The sequence below is a fragment of the Neolamprologus brichardi genome, chromosome 1 (genome assembly GCF_056152115.1).
Source record: "Neolamprologus brichardi isolate AB-2024 chromosome 1, ASM5615211v1, whole genome shotgun sequence".
In the NCBI taxonomy this organism is placed as follows: Eukaryota; Metazoa; Chordata; class Actinopteri; order Cichliformes; family Cichlidae; genus Neolamprologus; species Neolamprologus brichardi.
This window is the reverse complement of record NC_142104.1, coordinates 43,840,358-43,865,143: the sequence shown is the minus strand read 5'-3', so window position 1 is coordinate 43,865,143 and position 24,786 is coordinate 43,840,358. Positions and strand designations below refer to the sequence as shown.

The 24,786-nt window shown below is 41.2% G+C and overlaps 2 protein-coding genes across 3 annotated transcripts in view; one reads left to right on the top strand and one right to left on the bottom strand.

Moving 5' to 3' along the window:
* cemip (cell migration inducing hyaluronidase 1) overlaps positions 1 to 24,786 on the top strand; it is a 189,160-nt gene that overhangs the window by 21,839 nt on the left and 142,535 nt on the right. The gene's annotated exons all lie outside the window — the stretch shown is intronic.
* Positions 2,451 to 12,137, bottom strand: LOC148106528 (complement C1q-like protein 2). Its single transcript, XM_087843629.1, has 2 exons — positions 12,003 to 12,137; positions 2,451 to 2,876 (listed from the first exon to the last, which is right to left on the bottom strand). The coding sequence occupies exons 1-2, from the start codon at positions 12,135 to 12,137 to the stop codon at positions 2,451 to 2,453; spliced, it is 561 nt and encodes a 186-aa protein (XP_087699755.1).

Genomic DNA, 24,786 nt, shown 5'->3' with positions numbered 1-24,786 from the left:
GGTAGAGGCAAAAGTCGAGGCTGTCCTCAGCTACCCGGCCGCAACCACTAGGTGGGAGCTAAAGCGGTTCCTGGGCATGACCGGATACTATCGCTGTTTTTGCAAGAACTTTGCGGTAGTTGTGGCCCCTTTGACGAAGCTATGTAGCTCCAAAATCCCTTTTGAGTGGTCAGGGGAACGCCAGCATGCATTTGAGTCTGCAAAATCTCTCCTTTGCAGTGCCCCGGTCTTGGCAGCCCCCAACTTCTCTCAGCCTTTCAAACTGGAAGTTGACACCAGTGCCACCGGAGCTGGTGCGGTGCTGGTGCGGTGCTGGTGCGGTGCTGTTACGGGACGATGCAGAGGGTGTGTGTCACCCATTCTGCTACTATTCTGTAAAGTTCAAGCGCCATCAGCTAAACTATTCCACCATAGAAAAAGAAGCTCTGGCGCTGCTGATGGCCTTGCAGCACTTCACTGTGTATGTGGACTCTAACTCCTTTCCAGTGATGGTGTTTACAGATCACAATCCCCTTACATTTCTCCAACGTATGTACAACCACAACCAGCGCCTAATGCGCTGGGCATTGCTGGTGCAAGACTATGATCTGGTTATCCAACACAAGAAAGGGATTGAAAATCTGGTGGCTGATGCACTCTCACGCAGCGCATAGTGATGAGTTTGTTCTGTGTTTTGTATCACTCAACTGAGCAGTGGTTTTGCTTAAGTGGGACTCCCTTACTTGGTTTGGCCTGCCTGGTTATTGCTAATAGCAGTGTTGCTGTCTTTTTCTGTTGAATCCTTATAGTTTTCTTAGTTGAAGCGGTCACCATCTCTTTAGGTTGGCCTGTCTAATTTATCATTAAAGCAGCGTTGCTGTCTCTTTCTGTTGTTACTGCTTATATGATTATTGGGTTAATTAATTATAATAAAGATTTCTTTTGTGTTAAACACCTCTGCCTGGCGTCCCTTTCATTTCAACCCGGATCCAACTGTTACTGTCCCCCACCCTCTTCGCCTAGCTTTCATGTGGGGACGTAACAAAGCAGATTGTTGTGCTTTCATGGATCCGTGTAAACTGTATGGGTGCAGCACAGGTAAGTTGTGTTTAGTAACAGACTAATAAGAATTTTACTCACCAAAAGAAACTTCTTGGATGGTCAGTGCCACCATAGTATTAGATAATCCATTACAAATGCTAAAGGCTCTAATAGCGCACAAACAGTAAATAGGTCACTTTTAATGACTTATAGTAGTAGATGAGGCTTAGCAAATGCTTATTGGCTACAGATGCCTGTGTTAGGGCACCTGCCAGTTAATGCTGCCATGCACCTAACTTAATTAACCATGTATCATCTGAAACATTGGATTCCCAATATGTGTTCTTTTTATAATTTACACAGACGGCTGCAGGTCTTTTCAAGAGTGCAGTTTTCTGGTGATAGTGCACTGGTGTGTTTCATTCAGAGTTCAGTCTGATCATGGTGGCGCCTTGTCTTCATTTACCAAATGGGGTGGTGATGCCTTTCTCAACCTTAATTTGGCTAAAATGAAATAATTACTCAGTGACTGATTTCTGGTAAGCCAAAAGTCATTATGACACAATGAAAAATTCCTAGGCTTAGTATGGGGGTTGCTGTAGCTCAGGAGGTCCTCTACTGATCGGAAGGTTGGTGGATTCAATCCCCATCGGAGCATGAATGTGTATGAAAGCACTTAAAGCACAGAAGAAAGTGCTTGTGTGAATGTGGCATGTTGTCTAAAGTGCTTTGAGTGCTCTGGCACAGTAGAAAAGCGCTATGTAAGAATCAGTCCATTTAATTTATGGGAACAGTTTTTGAGTCAGTCAGTGGTTAAACAAGGACAACGAAGAATTTACTTGTTGCACAAGTGAAACTATTTAAGTGTTTCTAAAAAATATATACATTTTTAACATTTGTTTATTCAAAGCTTTTCAACATTTTCTTGCATATGCTGGTTTAGTGCATTGTCTGAAGGATAGAAACAGTCCTAACAGCAGGTTAAAAGACCTTTTTATTACTTGTCAACCTGAACATGTTCTCTCAAGTGAATTTATTTCATTGCCTTCGGGTCATGTTACCATGCACCCTTTAGAAAAACAAAACACTACTAAATTCTTTCACACCTTCATTTATTAAGGTGTTAAATGTCAGTAGTAGCACTTTGTTCTTATTTTCATTTTGGACTGTCAAACTAAATTGCCTATTGTGGCATAAATAGTTATTTTAATCTTTTTTTTTTTTGCACGTATTCAGACTTTATTGTTCCATTGAGGCACAAACTCCTATAAAATATTGGTTTTAATTTTGACACCACCACCAAGTTTTAAAGCTGTAGATTGTTACTGTAACCCTGCCACCTCTGTCACCACCGAAAGTAATCAACCAAACTCTACATGTCAATATTGTTCTGTTTACTCATTTGCTATTCAAATCATGCTTGTCTGAGCTTACAGAGGGAATAACAAATGGCCAATGAAGGTGTTGTGGTTGTTGACATTATCAAAAATCCAGGTGTTTGCATGGAGCCTCATGTACACCTGCTCTCCTGCAGCCAGCTGCAGAGTCATGCCATTGGTGGCTGTCTCATGGCGATTTCCAGCAGCATGGTTGTACACTGTCTGCTCTCCATTCTTCATCAGTCGCAGCCCCATCGATCTAGTTGATAAATTATGACCAGAGAAGCTGATGTAATAAACTCCTCTGACCGGAGCAGTAAAAATACCTGTTCCAGGGTTGTAAGAGCCTGAGTTAAAGTAGACAGTGTTGTAAGTCAGTGTGATCTCTGCACTTATTGGTCCAGTATCTCCAACATTGCCGATAGACGCTCCAAATGCCACACGGCTGCCTTGGATTGATGATTTCAGATCTGCCAGCTAAAGTAAAAATGAACACAGGGAGGCTCTTAAGCAAAAGTTACACAGAGTTTACACAGAGTTCTCACGCACGTGCGTGTGCCACTGTAGCTCATAGCTGTGGCAAATAATCTAATAAGTGCTCCATTGTGAGGGCAGCACGGTGGCACGGTGGTTAGCACTGTTGCCGCACAGCAAGAAGGTCCTGAGTTCAATTCCACCATCAGGTCTTTCTGTGTGGAGTTTGCATGTTCTCCCCGTGTTTGCGTGGGTTCCCTCCGGGTACTCCGGCTTCCTCCCACCGTCCAGAGACATGCAGCTTGTGGGGATAGGTTAATTCGATAATCCAAATTGTCACTAGGTGTGAATGTGCGAATGAAAGTGAGCGCGAATGGTTGTCTGTCCCTGTGTGTTGGCCCTGCAACAGACTGGCGACCTGTCCAGGGTGGACCCCGCCTCTCGCCCTATGACAGCTGGGATAGGCTCCAGCGCCCCCCGCGACCCTGAAAAGGAGAAGCGGAAGCGAATGGATGGAAGTGCTCCATTGTGAATTTGCTGCTCTCTAAACTTTAAACTTTAATCCCTTCTTTTTAGGGATTCATATATATTATATATATTATTCCATTCCATACCATTATATATTCATATATATTCATATATTTAAGCACAAAAATTGTACCTAGTTTTTTCTTTAGGTCAGAAGGAAGCAGTTGCAGGTATTAGTAAAGTCCACCCACCTACACCTCTGTGGGATCGAACTAGTACATGTCCAGTTTTAGATTTGCTCTAATCCTTTCAGTACTATCACAAATTAATACCAAGTCGTATCATAATAAAGATAATTTAAAAACTGCCAAGTTCTAATGGTTTTCATTATCAACAGACCTCTAGTTTGTCAAATTTCAACGAGATCCTGCCATCCCATTACATGTAAATTATACATGTGTATCAAGTGTACGCATTAACTTACACCATAACAGGAACCCCATTTGAACGCCACACTGCAACCTTCTACATAACCTGACGTGCACCTCCCGAGAAATGTAACTACATGTCCGGTCGACACATAGCACAACTCCCAAAGTCTAAAGCAAGCTTTAGTGATGTCTCTTTGTTATGTTTGTGCTTGAGTGTTCGGTCTACAAAAGTAAAGAAAATCCGTCCTACTGTGAAAAGAGCAGCGGATTCAGAGCAGGTTGAGGTGGTATACCTGTGTGGCTTCTCTCCTGTCCGACTGCAACACTTCATAGTCAAAATCCTCTATGACCACAAAGCAACTTGGCGAGTAACTTTGAACTAGAAGAAGGGACTAATACTAGCAGTTTGTCTAATCTTACTTTTGTACAGGGGCTGCTGATGGTCCTGGGGCGTATTCTCCCGTGATAACCTCCCCAACGTGTGTAACTTTGGCCCAGAACGTAATGAATGTCATCCTTAGCTGGGCTCGTACCTATGAACAGGAAGTCAGTGTACAGGTTATAGACACTGGTCCAAATGTCATTTGTTTGTCTGTGTTTCTAGTGTGTGAGACATGACCAACATGCCATGTGAAAGAGACACTGACAGACCCTAATCAGTCAGTGTCTCTTTCAAGATACAGACTTGGGACATGACCTGAAATTGCACCTGTGCCACACCCTATGCAGAAATGGTGTGCGCTGGCACTGCTTTGGGATATTGTGTCCATCCACCAGCACTAATGCAAAACGATAGCCCCGTGCCAATGCATTCAAAAGGCACCTCCATTGATCAGCACGATGGGTCGACCATGTCGAGCAGCCTCCCCTGACACTGAGACTTGTTTTAGCAGCAAAAGAGAAACCTTTATTCAGAAAGAGTAGTAGTTCAAATAGCACCAGAAAAAGTCCATAAGTACAAAATACCCAAGGAATCAGGAACACCATATGACACCACATCAAACACCACTGAACTCAGGGTTTAAATAGATACAGAGAGTAATCAGGTAGATGGGACACCATGGTGATTATTACAGGTGAAAATAATCAAGACAACGAGACAGGGCAATTTAAACTACAGACTACAGAAGTACCTACATACAGACAGGTATATGTGGCAACTTAACACAGAAATACTGGTAGCTGGTTAAAGTACCAAATAAATAGATTTCCAAAAAGGCAACAAAACCAAAGGCTAAGCACCACCAAAGAATAAACTGGGAATATCATACACCAACTAGGAAACTCTTCCCCAGTGTACTTTTCATCCTGTCTACCTCCCCTCACCCACAGCCTGTTGCAGTTTTTCCTTCCCACTGCTACCAAATGCTTGCTCAGTTGTAGTTGGGGGTTTTCCGAGTATTATTGTTTGGTCCTTACCTTACAATATAAAGCAGCTTGAGTTGGAACTATATAGATAAAATTTAATTGAAATTCCAAATACAGAAAGATTCAGAATTCAGAAGAAACTCAAAACCCTGGAAATTATTTAAAAGCACCAGTCTAAACTAAAAATAAGCTAGATTTAAATAACTAGGAACACTATTTTAACTCAGCCCAAAATCCACATAAGAACACTGGCCTTAAACCTCAGAGACAAAACCCAGGGGTCATGACACCGAGGGTTTTGTCTCTGGCAGCAGCAATATGTCACAAATGAAGAAAAAAAAAGCTGGTGTTTTGCTCAGAGACACACTTGGTGGTGTCTGTCAGAGCAGAGTAGGTCTCAAAGTAAGAGTGATGGTAGTAACATCATGTCTTCTTTGTACTGTAATTTAATATAACACAGAATTTTGTGCTCCATTATTTAGTGCTGACAAGCCTTTTGAGAAATGCACACAAAGACGCAGGAACACATACTTTACTGCCAAATACTTTGTTCAACCTTTTTTAATATATATTTTTTAGCATGCCCCAGCTTGTTCAGATCTAAATTGGGCTCTGAATATTGTTGTTGTGATCATGTTGAAACTCATGGGAGTGCTGCGTGTGTGTGACTGCTTACCAGTACGAGTGTTGACAGGTCAGTGAATTGAGGATTAGGTATGTGAAATGATAACAATGCAGTGGAAGGTATTCAGAACACGAATGTATTCCAGAGCACTGGTGCATGGGGAGACGGTGCACATTAACAAAGCCCAGGATCTGCAGGAACATAATTACCAGTTTGTAAGGGGAAATGGTTATTAAGGAACGTCATATGGAGAACAGCCGGTGTATGCTGCAGAAGCTTATAGAGCTGCGTGATACAGATATTTGTGCTTTCTGCTTTAAAATGTCTGCAGTGATGAGCTGATGTGTTAGCACACAGGCACAGTGCAGTTGGCTCATGAAAGGTAAGAAAGGGAATAAACTGGCTCACCACTCCTACCACATCAAATCAGTGTAATTTAGCTGGATAGCTCTAGGTGGGCATGGAAGTGAGAATAAACACACTGCAGGGCAGCCTTCGGGCTTTCACACTTTATTTAATGTTTAATATATATTTAATATAAGCGTTTGATATTTTGAGTCATACTGATTATCTGTGTCATCAGCATGACTCAGTATAATTCCCACACTTCACAGACGTAGGCGTTCCTTTTTCTTTTTTTTTTTGCTTTATCTGCTGTTTTTTAGTAACTTATAAATCTTTCTGATAATTTTGTTTTCAAAAAAGGGTAACAGAACAAAAACAATGTTTTGGGGTGTTTCCAGCATAAAAATGTTTTTTTGACAGCACACACTGAACTGCCAGAGAACTACAGATTCAAACAAGTTGGTAAGGTTTCCTGGAGCGATTTCTAAACAAGTGCAGATTCCAAGCTCATCAGCTGAAACAACTGTATGTAAATACAAGTTATTTGGATGTGTCACCACTCTGAGGTCTGGAAGATAATCCAAAATGTTTCCCTTAGATGAGGAAATTGGTTAGGATGTTCAGGATGTTATTCAACCAAAATTACAAGACAATGCTTAAAAGTGACGTTCGTGCCAGGAAAGAAGCAGATTGGAATGAACTCCTAATTCTGCCGAGAACAGTTTCTGACATGCAGCCAGAATTATGCTGGGAGCTTGTTGAAGGGTACCAAAAACCTCTGGCCAATGTGCCAAACATTCACATTGACCAGATGTTTAGCCAAATATTACTGGAAGTGTAAATAAGTTTCTTTGAATAGTTTTGACCCTGTGTAGATCAGAGATAATCCCCCAAAAATCAGAATAAATTCAATTATTCCAAAAAAGGAACAGTTCAGAGACATCAGTGAAATCCAAAATTAGCATGATGTTCATGCTTCATGTAAAGTTATTTTATTGTTTTCAAATCTTTGTTTTCATCCTAAGAAGGTATAAAGGTGTGTGGTAAACACCAATGACTGTGTAACAAATACTATGGCGTTTTCCATACAGTTCAAAATATTAACCATTACCAAAAGAAAAGTGGGTCCTTCTGGTTGTCAGCTATGCTAAAAAACAAATGTATAGGTATATCTCTGTGTTTGACGGAGACATTTTCAGTTTAACACCCCAGACATTACAGTCTAGTATGGAGCAGCTGATTTACTAAAGCAGCAAAACATACTGCACCGCTACATGTTTAAAGAAGACCACATTTGTGAGTCATAAGTGCAAACCTTTATCATTCAGTATATTGTGTTTAGCGTTGTTAAATGTCGCAGAGAAGACCATCAAATGTGAACATTCTGACCCTCTAACCACAATCACGTAATCCAGATGGTAAACATCAGATGTCAGTCACTCTTTGTCATTATTAGAGCAAAGTTCTAACAGTTATTTTGAAAGAAAATAAAGTTGCACAAATACATAGCAGTACCATTGTGCTTAACACAGTTAGTTAACCCTTTAAGACCTACCATAGAACCAAGTCTGCCAGAGCTTATATTATATTTTTACATGCTGTGGAGCCATTTTTGGGAGCATTTCAAGTTGCTATACATCAATACAACCATTACAGCCTAGATTTTAATAATATGTCTGCATTAAGTCCATAGTAATTACATAAATTGCAAAAAAGTGCAATAAATACAAAAAAATTGAAAATCGTTTTTGTTTTTTTAACATATATTTCTAGTTAGAGAAATTTAAGAGGCTTATCCCTCAAAACTGTAAATACAAAAAAGTTGCACAAAATAGTTTCCCACCACAGGAAATTTATTTTAAGTGTCTTCATAGTTTTATTTTTGAAATACACCAATTTTTATATACTGCAGGAAAAACGAAAATAAATATTATGATGCAAATTTGCAAAAAAGCAGCATATGCATCAAAATAAACTATTTCCAGCAGTGCAATATGAGTCCTAAGCATCCCAGAAACCACACAGAAAGTCATAAAGTCAAACATAACTTTTAAAAACACCAGTATAGGCTCATAAGGCCATGATGGTAAAATTTCCGCAAACTTCCGGTTTCGGTCAGGTAATAGCGGACATGCGAAAGTTTGCTCTGACCTCTATTCCAACGTAGGAAGTGTTATGAACAGCTGATCGGATCAGCAAAGCGTGTTTCTGGAATATTATGTTTTTGTTGCTGCAAGTGCTTTTTATGCAGTTTTTGCAAAGCTATATGTGGAAGGAAACTGTGACCGAGGACAAGCTGATGGCATAAGATGTAAGTACAACTCCTCCAGTTTCATATGCAAAAAAATTTATTGCGCTAGCTTACGTGGTTGCAGAGCTATTTAAAAATAGTTACGCAAAACAGAGCGTGCCGCTCTGACCAGCTTTAAAGGGTTAAACAGCTATCTAAAACTTAGAGTATTGTCAAGTCATTGCATCGCTATACTATACTGACATAAACATCCAGTCACTTGGCTTAAAGAATCTGTTCTGCAGAAATGGCAAGCTGTACCAAAAGCCTGTGTTTAACATTCTAATACCATTTTAGAGGCTGGCATTATGTGGCCAACTGTGACGGCACAGTGTTTTTAATATGGTGTGATTCATTTCTCTTATTGGCTTCTTCATAGCAATTGTGACTGAGGCTTGTGGTTGGCGTAGTATTAAAAAACCTTAAGAATAGTGTTTAAAAAACAATTATCTGGATATATGTAAAGCTCATGAGAAGCTTTACATATATCCATATAGATTATCTTCTCATGAAGATAATCTATGACTTCTATAAATGATCCATGTTCAGTGAGTTCATTTGGGAACCCTTAAAATGTTAACATAATTCTGAAATTCTCTTTAATCTGGAGGACTTTTTATTGCTCTACCCCATGAAGCTTGTGTGTAGAGAGGACAACATAAAAAGAGTGTGATATATTGAAACAATAGTCAGTCCTGAACAAAGTAGATTTTACTCAATTGCTATACTAAACAGATTTCAGGCACTTCCACACTTGACGTTTCAAACTTAGCCTTGTTTTTTATTTTCAGTTAAGGTTTGAGCTCATGACCAAATCAGACTTGTTTTTAATAGGACTGCAATGCCAAAAAGAAAATACATTATTGGTGAGAATTAATGCACAGCCTTAAATATCTGCAGCATTAAAATGCAACATCATACTTATGCAGTCTTTCTGTATGAAGAAGCCATTTAACTCAGGGGCTAGGTATGTGGTAAGAGTATCCAGGCAGTTCCTGGAGGATGAAGGAATTGATACCACTTACTGACTCCCACGTTCACCTGACCTAAATCCAATGGAATACCTCTGAGACATTATGACTCATCCATCTGACTGTCAGGTTGTACGTCAGACTGTCGAAGACCTCACTAATGTCCTGGTCCAAATCAGGAACGACATCAGCCGTTGTCTGAGCATTGGGAGCATCTCTCAACTAGCCTGCTGGATAATTTTTTTACTTTGATTCTTGGGGTGTCCTTGAATTCATCCCTCTGTAGGTTGATATTTTTAATTTTCATCAAACAATGTGGCATCCTTTCATTCCTAATACATTACCCAGTACATATCAGTATAGATATCCAGCATGATTGTTTTTCCCTATTGATTTGATGTGTTTTTAAAGTTTTCCTTTATTTTTTTAGCCAGTGAATACATTTCAAGAACACACATTCACTTACTCGTATATATGTGCATCGTTGTTTACTATTATAGTCTACGTAGAACCCACACTGGTTGCTGTTGCTCACCCTTCGGTCTGTTGGGGTATGTGTGTCCAAAGAGAAGTGTCACTGATCCACATAAGATACTGGAAAGAAAAACCTACTTTCATATGAATCATGTGTGCTTGAGTGCTAGGGCTACACAGAAACAAACACACATTTGAAGACCTAAATTTAGAATAACTTATTATCTAATTCATTGCTGTTTCGATTGATATTTATAAAGGGATAATAGTTCAATTACACAATTACACAATATCACACAATTAAGATTCCTCTTGCTTCTATTGATAATGGGAAAGATAACCATCTTGTTATAGAAAGTGAAAAGAAAGACATGGCGAAAATCCTAATGAATCTTTGCAGGACAACACTCGAATAACTAACAATATTACAGCGCCAGTTGCTTTTTCAAAAGCCTAAAATGAATAATACTGGGTGCTGGGAGGAGGTTGGATCTATTGGCCAGGTGGCCAATAGTTTGGGCAAGTATGTGCTTGTTACAGTGTGAAGGAACCTGCAGGATGTCTGATTTTCAAACATTTTCAAAAATTTCTGCCCTTAAATTCCTTTGTTTCCAACAAACCAGGGCAATAATGGCTACTGGAACAGTAACTGTCAGTTTTCTGGGAGAAATTTAATTGTGCTGATCTCTTCCAGAATAATGAGCACCACAAATAAAAATAAATGATTTTTTTACAGTGTTAGGATGGTTACGTTATCCTAGTCTACAAAGAAATTCCGAAAATTTAATATCCCTCTGTAAATCGCTGCCTTATCATGGTGGAGGGGTTTGTGTGTCCCAGGGATCCCAGGGGCTATGTTGTCACGGGGCTTTTGCCCCCTGATAGGATCACCCAGTGCAAACTGGTCATTGGTGAGGGACCAGAGAAAGAGCGATTCAAAAGACCCCTGTGAGTAGAACATCGAGGGAAGAGTTCACCCTTCCCGGGATAGGGTTACTGGGGCCCTGCCCTGGAGCCAGGCTCAAGGAGGGTGCCCAAGGGTGAGCGTCTGGTAGCTGGGCCTTAGTCCATGGATCCTGGCCATGCCCACCTAAAAAAGGGACATGGGCCTATCCTCCTTTGGGCCCACCACCCACATGAGGTGCTGTAGGGGTTGGATCCAATGTGTGTTGGCCCTGGTGACTACTAAAACTAGTGATTGGGAGATGGAATAACACCTCTCTGGTGGGGAAGGAGCCTGAGTTAGTGCGTGAGGTTGAGAGGTACCAGTAAGATATAGTCAGGCTCACCCCAACACATGGCTTGGGCTCTGGAACCAGTTTCCTGGAGAGGAGCTGGACCGTCTCAGTCTGGAGTTGCCTTTGGTGAGAGGCAGTGGGTTGGTTGGGGTGGGAATCTGAACCCAAGTGGTGTTTTGTTTTTTGTCTTCTGTGCAAACCACAGTTTGTCCATAACAAACATCATGTTTGAACATAAGGGTGTCTATAACTGCACGTGGCACCAGGACACCCTAGGCTGCAGGTTGATGCAGGTTGATGATCAATTTTATAATCATACCCCCAGAATTACAGCCAAATATTCTGGACACTTGGGTGAAGAGAGGGGCTGATCACCACCTGGTGATGAATTGGATCAGATAGTGGGGGAGGATGCTGGACAGACCTGGTGCACCTAAACATATGGTGAGGGTGCACTGAGAATGCCTGGCAGAGGCCCCGGTCCGCAAGATTTCAACTCACAGCTCTGGCAGAGATTCAGCAGCTTTCTGAGGGAGACTGGGGACAGTGAGTCCAAATGGGCCATGTTTAGCACCTCCATTGCCGAAGTCGCTGCACTGAGCTGTAGATACACGGTGGTTGGTGCCTGTCGTTGTGTGTGTCATTGATATCCCCGAACCAGATGGTGGACACAAGAGGTGAAGGGAGCCACCGGGCTGAAGAAGAAGTCCTTTTGGGCTTGGTTAGCCTGTGGGACTTTGGAGGCAGCTGATACGTACCAACTGAGCGGAACATGACTAAGGCAGTGGCTAAAACAAAAACACAGGTGTGGGAGGAGTTCAGAGAGGCCATAGAAAAAGATTCTGGCAAACCATCAGGCGACTCAGGAGGGGAAAGCAGTGCTCTGCCTGCACTGTGTATAGTGCGGGTAGAGCACTACTTCTGCACTGTGGCTGCTGGGTGGCCTAGTCCGCTCGTTTCTAGGGGGGGTGACATGATTGCCCCTGAGGTGGTCCTCCCTGGGCTCTCGTGTTCTGGGGGGCCTCTGGATGGCTAGGACCTGGATCTCCTCCATGCCTACTTTATGTCCTGGGTGGCAGGGCTATAGCTCCCCACACCCACTATTATACATTTACATGGAGACCTTATGAACACAAACACAGGTTTGCACACAGGTGTAAATACAGATGTTCACAGAGGTGTCTGGACAGGTACTACCAGACACACTCTAGCTTGGTTGGCTGCTGCCAGTGTTCTAGCACTGCAGTTATCACTTTTTTGGATACATTTTCGTCACACCAATCGTCTCCCCATGTCTGTCTGCTCTCCCTGTTTCCTGTCTCGTTGTTTTCTGGTCATCCTGTTTGTTCTGTCAAGCTCATAGGTCTTAGTCCTGGTCTCAGTGTTCGTTACTTCCTGTGCTCATTTTGAGAGTCCTTCGTCTCATGTGTCATGTTAAGCTTTGCTCTGTCAGTTCTGTTCAAGATTTTTCTTACTTTAGCTTTTTAAGTGCATCTTGTCAGCTGACTGGAGTATTTAATGTGATGTCTCTGAGGGTGGTATGTAGTTTACAGCAAGAAAATGAATTTTCACACCAAGTCATGACTTGGCTGTCTTGAACTTATTTTCTGAGGACCCCTGTTGGTGCGTACTTTGAACTTTCATATACAGAAGGGTGAACATTTATCTCAGTGCGGCGTTGTGAGGCTGATATTTTTCGCTTAAAAATCAACAAAGCACAACAACAACCTAATTGATCACAGTTGTTCGAAAACATTATATGTATTTCCGACTGCGACCTTCACCAAAACAAAAAAGGTGATCTAGACCACGGCGGCAGTGATCACTAAGATGCTTGGCTACAAGATGAACAGCCACAAGGAGCAATACCCTCCATGGAGAAGGAGAATAGAGGCCAAGACCCAGGTAGCACTCAGGGAAGTTAGCCAACTATCAGATAACTATCAGCAAGCTGTCCATATCTGAGGCATTGGAAACTGCCAAGCAAAGACTTGCAGCCTTGGCTAGTTGCTTGAAGAGGTATACCAGAGAGACAGAAGAAGAAACCATCCAAGGTGTACTCTCAGTATCAGTAGACCAATATGAGATCAATCCCACCAAGTCTGGAAAAGGAGCAAGGTTGAAATGGATACGCCTCCTAGGGTGGTTCAGAATGATTAAGATCCTAAGCTAAGATCCTATGGGACTTCCAGATGCAAACAGACAAACTGGTGATGGCTAACCAACCAGGAATAGCATTGGTGGACAAGCATAGGAAGATGGCCGTAGTGGTAGATGAAGCTATACCAAATGACAGCAACATCAGGGAAAAGGTCATGGGATGCTTGAAGTACCAAACGCTGAGAGAAGAGCTCCAGAAGATGTGGAGGGTGAAGGCAACAGTGCTCCCAGTGGTCCTTGGAGCATTCAGTGCAGTGATCCAAGCTGAACGAAGCAGATCCCAGGAACAACGTCTGATAATTCTGTCCAGAAGAGCGTAGTCCTAGCAAAGATACAATTTGCTAGACTTGGAAACAGAGGGGTGAGCTAAAAGAGGCAGCTTAATTGCTGTTACAAAGGAACTGAGAAATTGCCTGGATGCAGACTGGACACAAAGGGAACAAACATGAACAGACCAGAAATCAAGAACAACAAATAACCAACAAGTAATATAATCAGGAACTATTACATGTTAGCTTATACTTAAATAGATAACTAGTCCGAAAACTCAAAAACTGGGTCAAAAAACAGGACAATGACACAATGGGTAAAGAGAAAGAAACTTGCATGGCATTATTGCAACCATGGAAAAGAAACTAAAATACGCGATTCTCACAGTTGTATCTATTTTATGTGGCTGTTCTTTGAGTGATCATGAGTAACTCGCTAGCAGGCATTCCACAAAGGAAGAGGTGGGATTTAAATGGTCCTGACTAGCCATTCATTCTGCTAAACACATGGCCAGTTGCTGCAGGCTCTTTCTTTCTTTACAGTGGATGAATTGCTTAATGCAGATTAATAGAAGAAAATGGAAGGAAAGGGACAATGATTAATATTTCTCATGTTTGGTTCTGTGCCCCTTTCATTTTCCTGTGATTGTTTCATTGTGTGCAATTAAAGGAACACTTTAGAAAGACGAACCCATCAATGGAGTCTTTTTTCTCGGTCTCACTAAAGTTCTCCAGCTTCCTTTGCTGTCTCACTTCTCAAGATTCAGAGAAAATGCTAACAGTCAGTAAAGTGCAGATATTCAGTTAGTTCTGGCAGCTTTAGCATGCACAGGAAACTCTCTCCAATCCTTGCCTTTGCCCTCTGGCATCCGTGTTCACTGGCATTAGTATTTCACTGCTTCTGCACTTGCAATGATATGCATGCACAGAGTACTGATTCCAAGTATTCTTGCCATGATGTTTATTCCTCCTCTCTGTCTGTAATAAATGAATGTATCTGGGAAATGTTGAAATAACTCAGTCACCAGTCTTTTCACATGTAGGTGGTGCTATAATACTGCAAAGCAGGTCACCTCATTATGCCACCTTTGCTAACCTTTTTCGCACCAATCAAAGCCAGCTTAAATATGCAACAGTGCCTCTTCTTTCTGTCTCAGTACCATTCACACAGAAAGATGAGGACTCAAAGCACAACAGTCCTGCACGAGGGCTACTGTTAAGCAACCACCATAGTGGTACGTTGGTGACCTGAACAGCTTTGTTGACCTAGTGTGTGAATGTGTGTGTGAATGGGTGGATGACTGGATGTCACAGAGCACTTTGGGGTCCTTAGGGACTAATAAAGTGCTATACAAATACATTTACATCTAAATGTTTGTATTGTCACAAAGGGGCAGGTTTGCAAATATAACAGCTAGTATTGTGGACTACTCTCATTTATGATTGTGCTGTTGCTGGTCCTTTTTCCCTGTTGTGGAGCCGACAAACGTCATAACAAGAACTTCTTTGTAGTAAAGTGATACAGAACGTCGAAAACAGTGTTGTTTTTGCTTCATATTCATATTCTTTCTAACTAACTTTGCTGTGGGTTATTTTCCTTGTCCAGCCAACCATTTACAGTAAAAAAAAAAAAAAAGCACTATGTAAGTAGCAGTCCATTTTAGCCAACTAGAATCGTATCTGTAGAGCATTATTGCGACTGGGATGTTCTGTTGGCTTTTTCAAGGAATGCATGCAAGTGCATCTCCATAGTCTCTGCATTGATTAAACTCTCACAATACCTCACTATGCTTAAGCAACAGGGCACCAGCACCGAATGTTATATATCATAAAAAATTAAGAGTGGAACTGTATAAAATGTAGATACTCAATCTCATGTATAATAATCAAGCCTGATGTAAAAATGCTGTTTTAGGTCAGCGTGCTTTGAAAACACAGGAACTGTGACCAAGTTTTGAAGGCTGCTTTGTAAAACAATATGGAACCCAAATTCCAACTAAAGAACCCATAAAGGGCAATCTGACTTTACAGATTGGAATTACTATTTTTTTTTAAAGAAAGAAAAAAACCCACTCAGCCCTGAGTAGTCTAACACTGCTCCGAAGGTAGTGCACTTTTCTGTGTGGTAATTACCTTTGATCGTCAGAGAGTGCAATGTAGCACATGGAACAATGAACATGTTGACCTTCAAACAGTTTTAAGATAGCAGACTGTTACATTTGAAGTGTCTTTTTGGAACGCTCCAACATTTTAACAGCCATTTATTTCTGGGTGTCCCTGTAAGAGATTGGATGAGTATGTTTAAAAAATGTGAAAAGAAAATGCAGGTACAAAAGGTGAGCTGCATATTTCAAGTCTTCCATTTTCAGATAAGGTTCATGCTGTAATACAATGTTTAGCAAATATAAAAATAAGAATTTACAATAACTGAATGTAGCAAAGAATAAAATAGAATATAATTTGTTTAACCCCTTGGGGAGGTCCCCTCAGGGAAATTATGATTCCAGCCAATACCGGTTCACATCAAATACAGATAAGAAAAAATGCCGAGCAGGTACAAATAATAGTAATAATTAAAGGAAGTCCAGCAATTAAATAATGTGTGAAGCTGATTAAAGAGGTTGATTTAAGCAGATACGTAAACTCTGAAAATGTGATGATTTCCAGTTTTCTGTTTGGATTATTGGAGTTCTGGTAGAATGGCATATATAAGACCTTAGTGACTCCACAACAACGACTTTGCAGCTGATCAAACACACAAACCCACACATGTGCTATAAGACTAAGTGCAATACTCTTTTTCTGACAAAGGTGTATATAGCATTTGTATTCTATTTTTGTCTTATTGTATATAGTATTTTATTTTATTCTATTCTGTACAGTTGTGTACAGTATCTTGAGGGGCGATCGTGGCTCAAGAGTTGGGAGTTCGTCTTGTAATCGGAAGGTTGCCGGTTCGAGCCCCGGCTTGGACAGTCTCGGTCGCTGTATCCTTGGCCGAGACACTTCACCCGTTGCCCCAGGGCAGCTGTGCCATCACCTGTGTGTGAATGGGTGGATGACTGGATGTGTAAAGTGCTTTGGGGTCCTTAGGGACTAGTAAGGCGCTATACAAATACAGACCATTTACCATTGTTCTTATTCTATTCCAGTCTTCTCAAATTTTTGCTATATAACTTTGCACTGTCCACTTTCTGCTGTAACAAAACAAATTTCCCACGTGTGGGACTAATAAAGGTTATCTTCTTTTATCTCATCTTATCTCATCTCATCTTGGATCGCTCTCTGGTGACACAGTTGTTGGTCAAAACAGACACACTGTAGTATTTTGCTTGATTTTTCAGTCACTGAGGTTGCAGTTTTGTTAAAGTACTGTAATCTTTCCTTTCTGTGTACCTTCTTATCAGAGCATATTCCACACATAGTGACAGACCCAGCATTTTGAGGTTATTGTCTTTTTGTGAATTCTCCTGTGTCTAAAATGTTTTAGTTTTCTATTAGTTTTAAGTTATTCTTTGCTTTGCATCCATGTTTAGTTATTTTTATTTCCATGTTGTCTTTCCTTCCAGTTTACACATCTTCTCCCTGGGCTATGTTTCATGTCTTCTCTGTCTGTCATGTGTATCCATATATGTTTCTTCACCCATTGTTGCCTCTTTCTCATGACCCTGTGGTTAAGTTTCCTCTCTCCCTCTGTAGCTCCCTCTCTTGGTCTCTTGTGTCAAGCTCTGGTTCTCAATTCTCAATTCAAGTCCACACGTTCTGCCAGTGCAGACTCTGACACATAGTCCAGTCAAGATATGCATGAACTAGTTTTCAGCACCACTCAGACAGGATGTTTCTAATTTAGTGATTTTATAATACAAATAGAAGAAATAGAAGAAACAGTTTTAATATGACCTCAGGTCATTGGTTTAATATGGACCCAGTGAAGAGAAGCCAGTTTAGGAGAATATGCTCTCTCTCAGTACTTTAATTAAAGCATTCAGGGAGTTTTTACGACGTCCTGATAATAACGAATTACCACAATCGAGCCTAGAAGTAATAAATGCATGAACTAGTTTTTCAGCGTCTCTCTGGGACAGGATGCTTCTCATTTAAGAGATACTGCTCAAATTAAAGACATATTTGTTTAATATGTGCGTTGAAGGACATGTCCTGGTCAGAAAGGACTCCGAGATTCCTCACAGCGTTACAGAAGGTCAAAGTCAAGCCTGGAAATTAGAGGTCATTGTGCTCTTTATGCCTTTAAGACATTCCTGCCTAATTGGTGTGTGTTATCTAGCTTAGAGAAAGTTGGGTGTCATCAGCAGTGTAAATGTATGCTGTCTTCTAATGATGCTGCCTAGGGGAAGCATGTATAATGTAAACAGAATTGGTCCTAGCACTGAACCCTGTGGAACTCCATAATTAACCTCAGTGTGTGAAGAGGACTCTCCATTTACATGCACAAATTGGAGTCTATTAGATAGATATGATACAAACCACTGCAGTGCAATACCTGTAATACCTACAGCATGTTCTAATCGCTCTAATAGGATATTATGGTCGACAGTATCGAATGCTGCACTAAGGTCAAGCAGGACAAGCACAGAGATGAGTCCACTGTCAGAGGCCATAAGAAGATCATTTGTAACCTTCACTAAAGCTGTTTCTGTGCTGTGATGAGCTCTGAAACCTGACTGAAACTCTTCAAATAAACCATTCCTCTGCAGATGATCTGTTAGCTGTTTGACAACTACTCTTTCAAGGATTTTTGATATGAAAGGAAGGTTGGAGATTGGCCTATAATTAGCTAAGACTGCTGGGTCTAGAGATGCTTTTTGAGTAAAGGTTTAACTACAGCCAGCTTGAAGGCCTGTGGTACATAGCCGATTATTAGAGATAGGTTGATCATATTTAGAACTAAAGCAATAATTACTGGTAGGACTTCTTAGAGCAGTCTATTAGGAATGGGGTCTAAAAGACACATTGATGGATGGAAGGATATAATTCCTGAAGTTAACTCAGAAAGTCTAAATAACTATCAATAATCAGTGAGTCCTGCTGCAGCGGCTAAAACAGCAGGCATATGTGGAGTGGTTAAAGGTTATAACAGACTACAAGGGGAAGGGCTACAGCATGGAGGGGGAGACGGCTTCTCTACCTGAGGAGCTGAACACTTTCTAAGCCTTCTTTGAGAGGCCAAAGCAGCAAGCCAGTGCTTCTGTCAGAGGAGCACAGCTGTCCTTTTCAGATCCCTCAGGCAGATGCCTGTAAGTACTTCTAAAAAGTAAACATAGAGAAAGCTCCTGGATTAGACAGGTTGTGCTCTCACGCACTGGCAGATGTTGTCACAGACATTTTCAACCTCTCCCTGCTTTTGTCTGTTGTCCCCTCATCCTTCAAGAGGACCACCATCATCCCCAAAACGATGACACATAATGTGAATTTCCTCAATGACTGTTGCCCACAGGCACTCACCTCCATTGTTATGAAGTGCTTTGAGAGTATAGTCAAAGCTCACATCACATCTTCACTTCACACTTGATCCTTTTCAGTTTGAGGCCTGCAGATAGCAACATCACTGGCTCTGCACACCGCCATCTCCCACCTGGACCATAACAACACATATATGCGGATGCTGTTTGCTGACTGCAGCTCCATTTATAACACTATGATTCTATCTAGGCTCATCATGAAGTTTTGGGATCTGCCCATGTCTTCATCAGCTGCATAGATGTAGATGAGTTTGCTTACCGAGCAGAGGTGAGAGCCCTGACATCATGGTGTCGGGACAAGAATCTGCTGCTCAACATCAGCAAGACTGAGGAGCTTACTGTAGACAAAAAACAGTATGAATTTAGTCTTATTTATTTTCCTTAATTACAGTTTGTCTTGCACTGATTTGCAGGAACCCAAAACTGTGCACATTCTCTGCCTCAGCTTCACTGACATAAATGAGGGTGTATGTTATTAGACAATTAACTTCTTTTTACTGTTAGAGAGAGTCAGATGCTTTAACACCAATGAGGATCTGAGTTGGTCACATGTATTATTATTATGATTATTTATTTATTTAAAGAAGAGTATCCTGGTCGAGAAGGACAGCAGTACAATCATAAGTTGCATAAGTTAATAGAACATACACATACAATTTAGTTCAATGTTATTTATACAGCACCAAATCACAACAACAGCTGCTTCAAGGTGCTTTATTTTGTAAGGTAGATCCTACAGTAATACATACAGAGAGAAACCCAACAATCATATGACCGCCTATGAGCAGCACTTTGGCAACAGTGGGAAGGAAAAACTCCCTTTTAACAGGAAGAAACCTCCGGCAGAACCAGGCTCAGGGAGGGGCGGGGCCATCTGCTGTGATTGGTTGGGGTGAGAGAAGGAAGACAGGATAAAAGACATGCTGTGGAAGAGAGACAGAGATTAATAACAGATATGATTCAGTCCAGAGAGGTCTGTTAATACATAGTGAGTGAGAAAGGTGACTGAAGAAGTGCATCATGGGAATCCCCCAGCATCCTACAGATCTTCATAACTAAAGGAGGATTCGTTAGTTATTTCTTAGTTAATCCATAAAAAGAAAAGACAAAAAAAAGATTATATGCTTCAGTATCAATAAAAAAATGGATACCTTGGTAAAAGTACTTGTCTAATGCCAGAAATAAAGGAATAATATTCAGACATTTCAGACATTCAAACAGGTGCAGCCTGAATTAGCTGCATTTAAGTCATTTGACATTGCCTTAAAATCATTAAGTGAGGTCAGTTCCTTAAGTTTTAGTTGATTCATGTGGATGTGATCACAACGCAGCTAGACAGCTCTCTTCTTTCTGCGGAGGCTAAAGAGGCGGCATGGACTCCAAAATACTCACAAACGTCTCTCGATGCACCATCAAGAGTATTCTGTCTAGGTGTATCACAACCTGGTACGGCAGTTATAATGATGTGGACCGCAAAGCTCTCTGGAGGGCGGTCAGATCAGCACATCTTATCACCAGGTCTGACCTGCCAGTCATCCAGGACCTCTACAGACATCACTGTAGGAAATTGTTACACCTTACCTTATAGAGTTCTTGTTTGTTTGTTATTTGTTTAGTTTTTTACTGAATGTGAGGTCTTCACATGTAAAACATTTTTAGCGTAAGAAGGAAGTTGATACAATAGATAACATGTCATATGCTGCATGTAGAAAAATGACCATTGAATCTTCCTACACTGTGAACGAATGATTGTGACGTCCCTGATATACTGTAATGTCCATTAAGGTAAAAATTAACATAAATAAGACATTTACATACAAAAAAGGAAAGTAAAAAAAGATCTTTTAAAAACTGAGAAATGCCAATTAACTACTCATTGAAATACGATGTGAAAGTCAGAAGCATAGATGCATTAATTAATAACACACCAATAATTAATACTGTTAAGTACCTTTCATCTATTTTAAGACATTCACACGGACTTAAATAAATGAGTGAACACTTGAATTGTTGGCTGAAGTTGTGAGAGGTTCTTTTGGAAGAAGGAGCGATTTTGGACCATAATGCTTCCAAAAGTCTTTCAGTGCATCAGTATTTCTGGGAAGCTCTACAGATTAGACCAATGAGTTAAGAGACTATTGTAAATCTTCTCCCTGATTTACTTGGGTGTTCTGGCTCACTGCTTCGTTGAAGCACTAATCTTTTCTAAGCTTCAGGCTATGGACTGCTGCCCGGGTGTGAGCCTGTAAAATGTCCTGTAGACCACGAGGCATCAAGTAAAGTTTACTTAGTGTATGTTGTCAATAACAATGTGAAACCACAGTTACAAGTATTTCAACTAGATATCTACAAACTGTTTTCTTTAAAGTTTAAGTCCATGCAGAGAAATGAGAATTACTTCAAGTATAAACATACTTTTCATTTTCCGTGATTTTAAATAAAGGACCAGGTACTGAAGTTTTTCCCCAGCACTGCGCTGCTTGTTTTTAAGTGAAAGTATAACCTGTAATGTAATGTTCATTACCATGAAAACATCGCTCTTTCATCAGTATCTTGGCTTTTAGTGCTTACTGGACACATTTCCATGCGGCTGTTCTATTTTTATTTCCACAAAATGATTGGCAGTTTGTCAGCACACAACAATAATAATAATACGAATAATTGTGCGAGGCCAATGTCTCTAAATATCTTGAAAGAACTTAATCAGTTTCAATTAGAATCAGAATACTTTATTCATCTCTAAGAACATTATGTTGTTACAGTTGCTCCAAGAGAGCAACAACAGTAACAGACTGAACTAAATTAAATAACACAATATATTACAAAGTTACAAAATATAAGAAATAACTCCAACATATACAAAAAGCTCAACTGTAAATATCCCAGAATATTAAGGGGTGGCACTATTGCACTGTGTATTGTGCATTAGATGGAGGAGTTGTTCTAGGAGGAGTGATTTTCTGTGTCGTTCTGTGGTGCATTTGGATAATCTTTCACTGAATGTGGTCCTGTGACTGGGTGGAGGTATTGTCCAGAAATGTCATAGGTTTCCTCGCCCTCCTTTTTTGGTCTTGACACGTTGAGCTGATGATCCTGCTCTCACCACGTGACAAAGGAGTCAACCACAGCCTCCGTGTCATCACCCTGATGCATCCAACCATGACAGTCATCAGACAACTTCTGAACATCGCAGGTCCAGTGGCTGAAGTCTGTGGTGTAGAGGGTGAAGAGGAAAGGGGACAAGACCGTCCCTTGTGATGGCCATGTGTTCCTGATCATGCAAGCATGACAAAAACGCACATATTGTGGTCTTTCTGTCAGGTAATAAACTATTCAGGACACGAGAGGCATCCACTTGAGTTGCTGTCAGCTTATTATCCAGGAGGCGTGGCCTGATAGTGTTGAATACACTGGAAAAGTCACCCTCACAGTGTTCACCAGCTGGTCCAGATGGGCGTAGACAGGATTGAGAAGGTAGATCATGATGTCCTCAGCTCCGAGATGGGGCTGGTAAGCAAACTGAAAGGGATCCTGATGTGGCCTGACTAGGGATGGGTACCGGCATAGATGGTAGTAACCAGACCGAAAAGCAGCGCACATTTCGGTGCTTTTTTTCCTGAGCTTTGATACACTTTAGATTCTAGCCAATCATTTTACGTTTCCGAGGATAGTAGGCGGGTCCAGGTACGTACGTTCTGTAAGAGCAGAGCTACAGATTAAAAATGCCCAAGGCGAAGCGGTCAAAGTCTGGCTGTACTTCACAGCAAAAGATGCAAACTCAGCAGCTGCAACAAGTGCTTTAAGCTGATACTGTGATGCTGTCAAAGGAGGTAACACCTCGAATCTGATGAAACACCTGGCGACACATAGCGTTTTTTTAAAAGCTGAGAAATGCGCCGTATTTGATAGCTTGCTGCGAGACCTCACACCGAGCACATCTACTGCGGGTGTGGTGCCTGTTATATGACCCGGAGTTAGCAACATCCCCCAAAAACCCGAAGAGGAGAGTCCTGGCCCCTAGCCCTGCCAGTGTAGCAGAAATGATGAGGATGATGATGCAGCAGCAGCCGTTCTTCTCTGCGTGAGTAGCTTAATGTTGTTCGTGTGTAATTCACGTTGAGTAGGCTAACCACGTTATTACATTAATGCATGTAAGGTGTTCTCCATTCTTTAAGCACCGGTTTGAGCACCGTTTAAGCACCGGCACCGTTTCAAAAGTACCGGTTTGGCACCGGTATTGGATAAAACCTAAACGATACCCATCCCTAAGCCTGACAATAGGTTGTAGCTGGTCAAGGATGAGTCTTTGTACGGTCTTCATGATGTGGGAGGTCAGTGTCACAAGTCTTTAATCCTGGTGGCCACTGGAACGTGGCGTCTTTGGTACAAGGACGAGGTATGACGTCTTCCATGTAAGGCTGTAGGGGGGTGAGCATTCACTGCAGTGTCGATTTTGTTGAAGAACAAATTCAGCTCGTTAGCTCTATCCTCACTGTCCTCAGCTCCTCTATTGTTGGATGGCCTGAATCCAGCGACGGTCTTGCTGCCACTCCACACGTCTATCATGCTGCTGGGCTGGAGTGTCCACTCAATCTTTGTCCTTTAATTGTCCTCAGCTTCTCTGATCTTGCCCTTAAATAATGCCTGAATCATTTTCACCTCCTCTCTGTTGCCTGCTCCTCATCATTCATTGAGGAGCACTTTGGTGTCCTTAGTCACCCACATGATAATAATTTAATGTGTTCAATAGTGATATACTGTCTTCCTATACCACAAATAGGTTTGTAACTACCAGAGCACCTAGATTAGAGCTTGTTCTCCAGATTGACTCTGTGTGATCCAGCAGTGCTTTGTTCTCCTTAACGGCCAACTGAAGTTGATCAGATTATAGCCCAGCTTCGCCCTGCATTTAAGGCTAGTGAACTTTATTTAATTTAAACACATTAATAAGACATGAAGGCTAAATGAGATTAAATTCTTCTTCTTCTTAGTATCATTCCCTAAATGGACATTTACACTGATTCTTAGAAGGTATTGTGCAAGAAAAGCTGCTAAGTACAGACCAAAAAAGGTAAAAGAACAAGAAATATAGTCCAGAAAATGATCCTGCTGTTTAAATCACTGTGTTCCTATGTGCTGTCAAGGTTGTCCTTGTGGATTTAGATGTCCCTCTACTGTCAGTTGCACTGATGTGTATCTGTAGCTTTGGTATCAGCTTCCCTGTAAGGTAAGGTTAGATATAGATGTGATATACATTATGGATGTATGATGCACTGGGCAGCCAGCAATCACAGGTAAACATGTCAGGTGGGAGAGATGTAGTCAGATTAATAGGAGAATGTTCCATGTTCTGTCAGCTCGGCTTGATGTTGCAAACATTTTATTTCCCACCGTGCAATGGACTTGCTAATAAAGTCTGGTTTGGCTTTCCGTGTGTGTGTGTGTCTTCCTCTCATCTGACTTTCTGCTGGACCGTTTGGCAAGGATCCCATTGAGATGAGATGATCTTATTAAAAACCATCGGTGATGTGTCCAGGGAGGATATCAAAGAAGCTCCGTGCCGTGTCAGGAGTCATTTATCAGGAAATTGAGATTTGCGAGTGGTTTAGTCAAGCCTCTTATCAAGCATGGTTGAAGGAATGTTGCTGATGCGCATGCAGAATGTGATAAGAGTGAAACGGACAAGGAGTGAGTTTGTTAAATACTTTGGTTTAGTCCTGCAACACCTCCACAAAGATCAAAAGCCATTTCCTTGCTTCTTTCCACACTCCTTTCTTACCTCTCCGGTGTTTCC

Coding starts and splice junctions, on each gene's coding strand:
- LOC148106528 (XM_087843629.1), bottom strand. CDS start 12,137: ATGGAGGAGATCCAGGTCCTAGCCATCCAGAGGCCCCCCAGAACACGA. Junction 2,877..12,002: donor CCAGCAGCCACAGTGCAGAA/GTAGTGCTCTAC, acceptor TTTTTACTTTAG/CTGGCAGATCTGAAATCATC.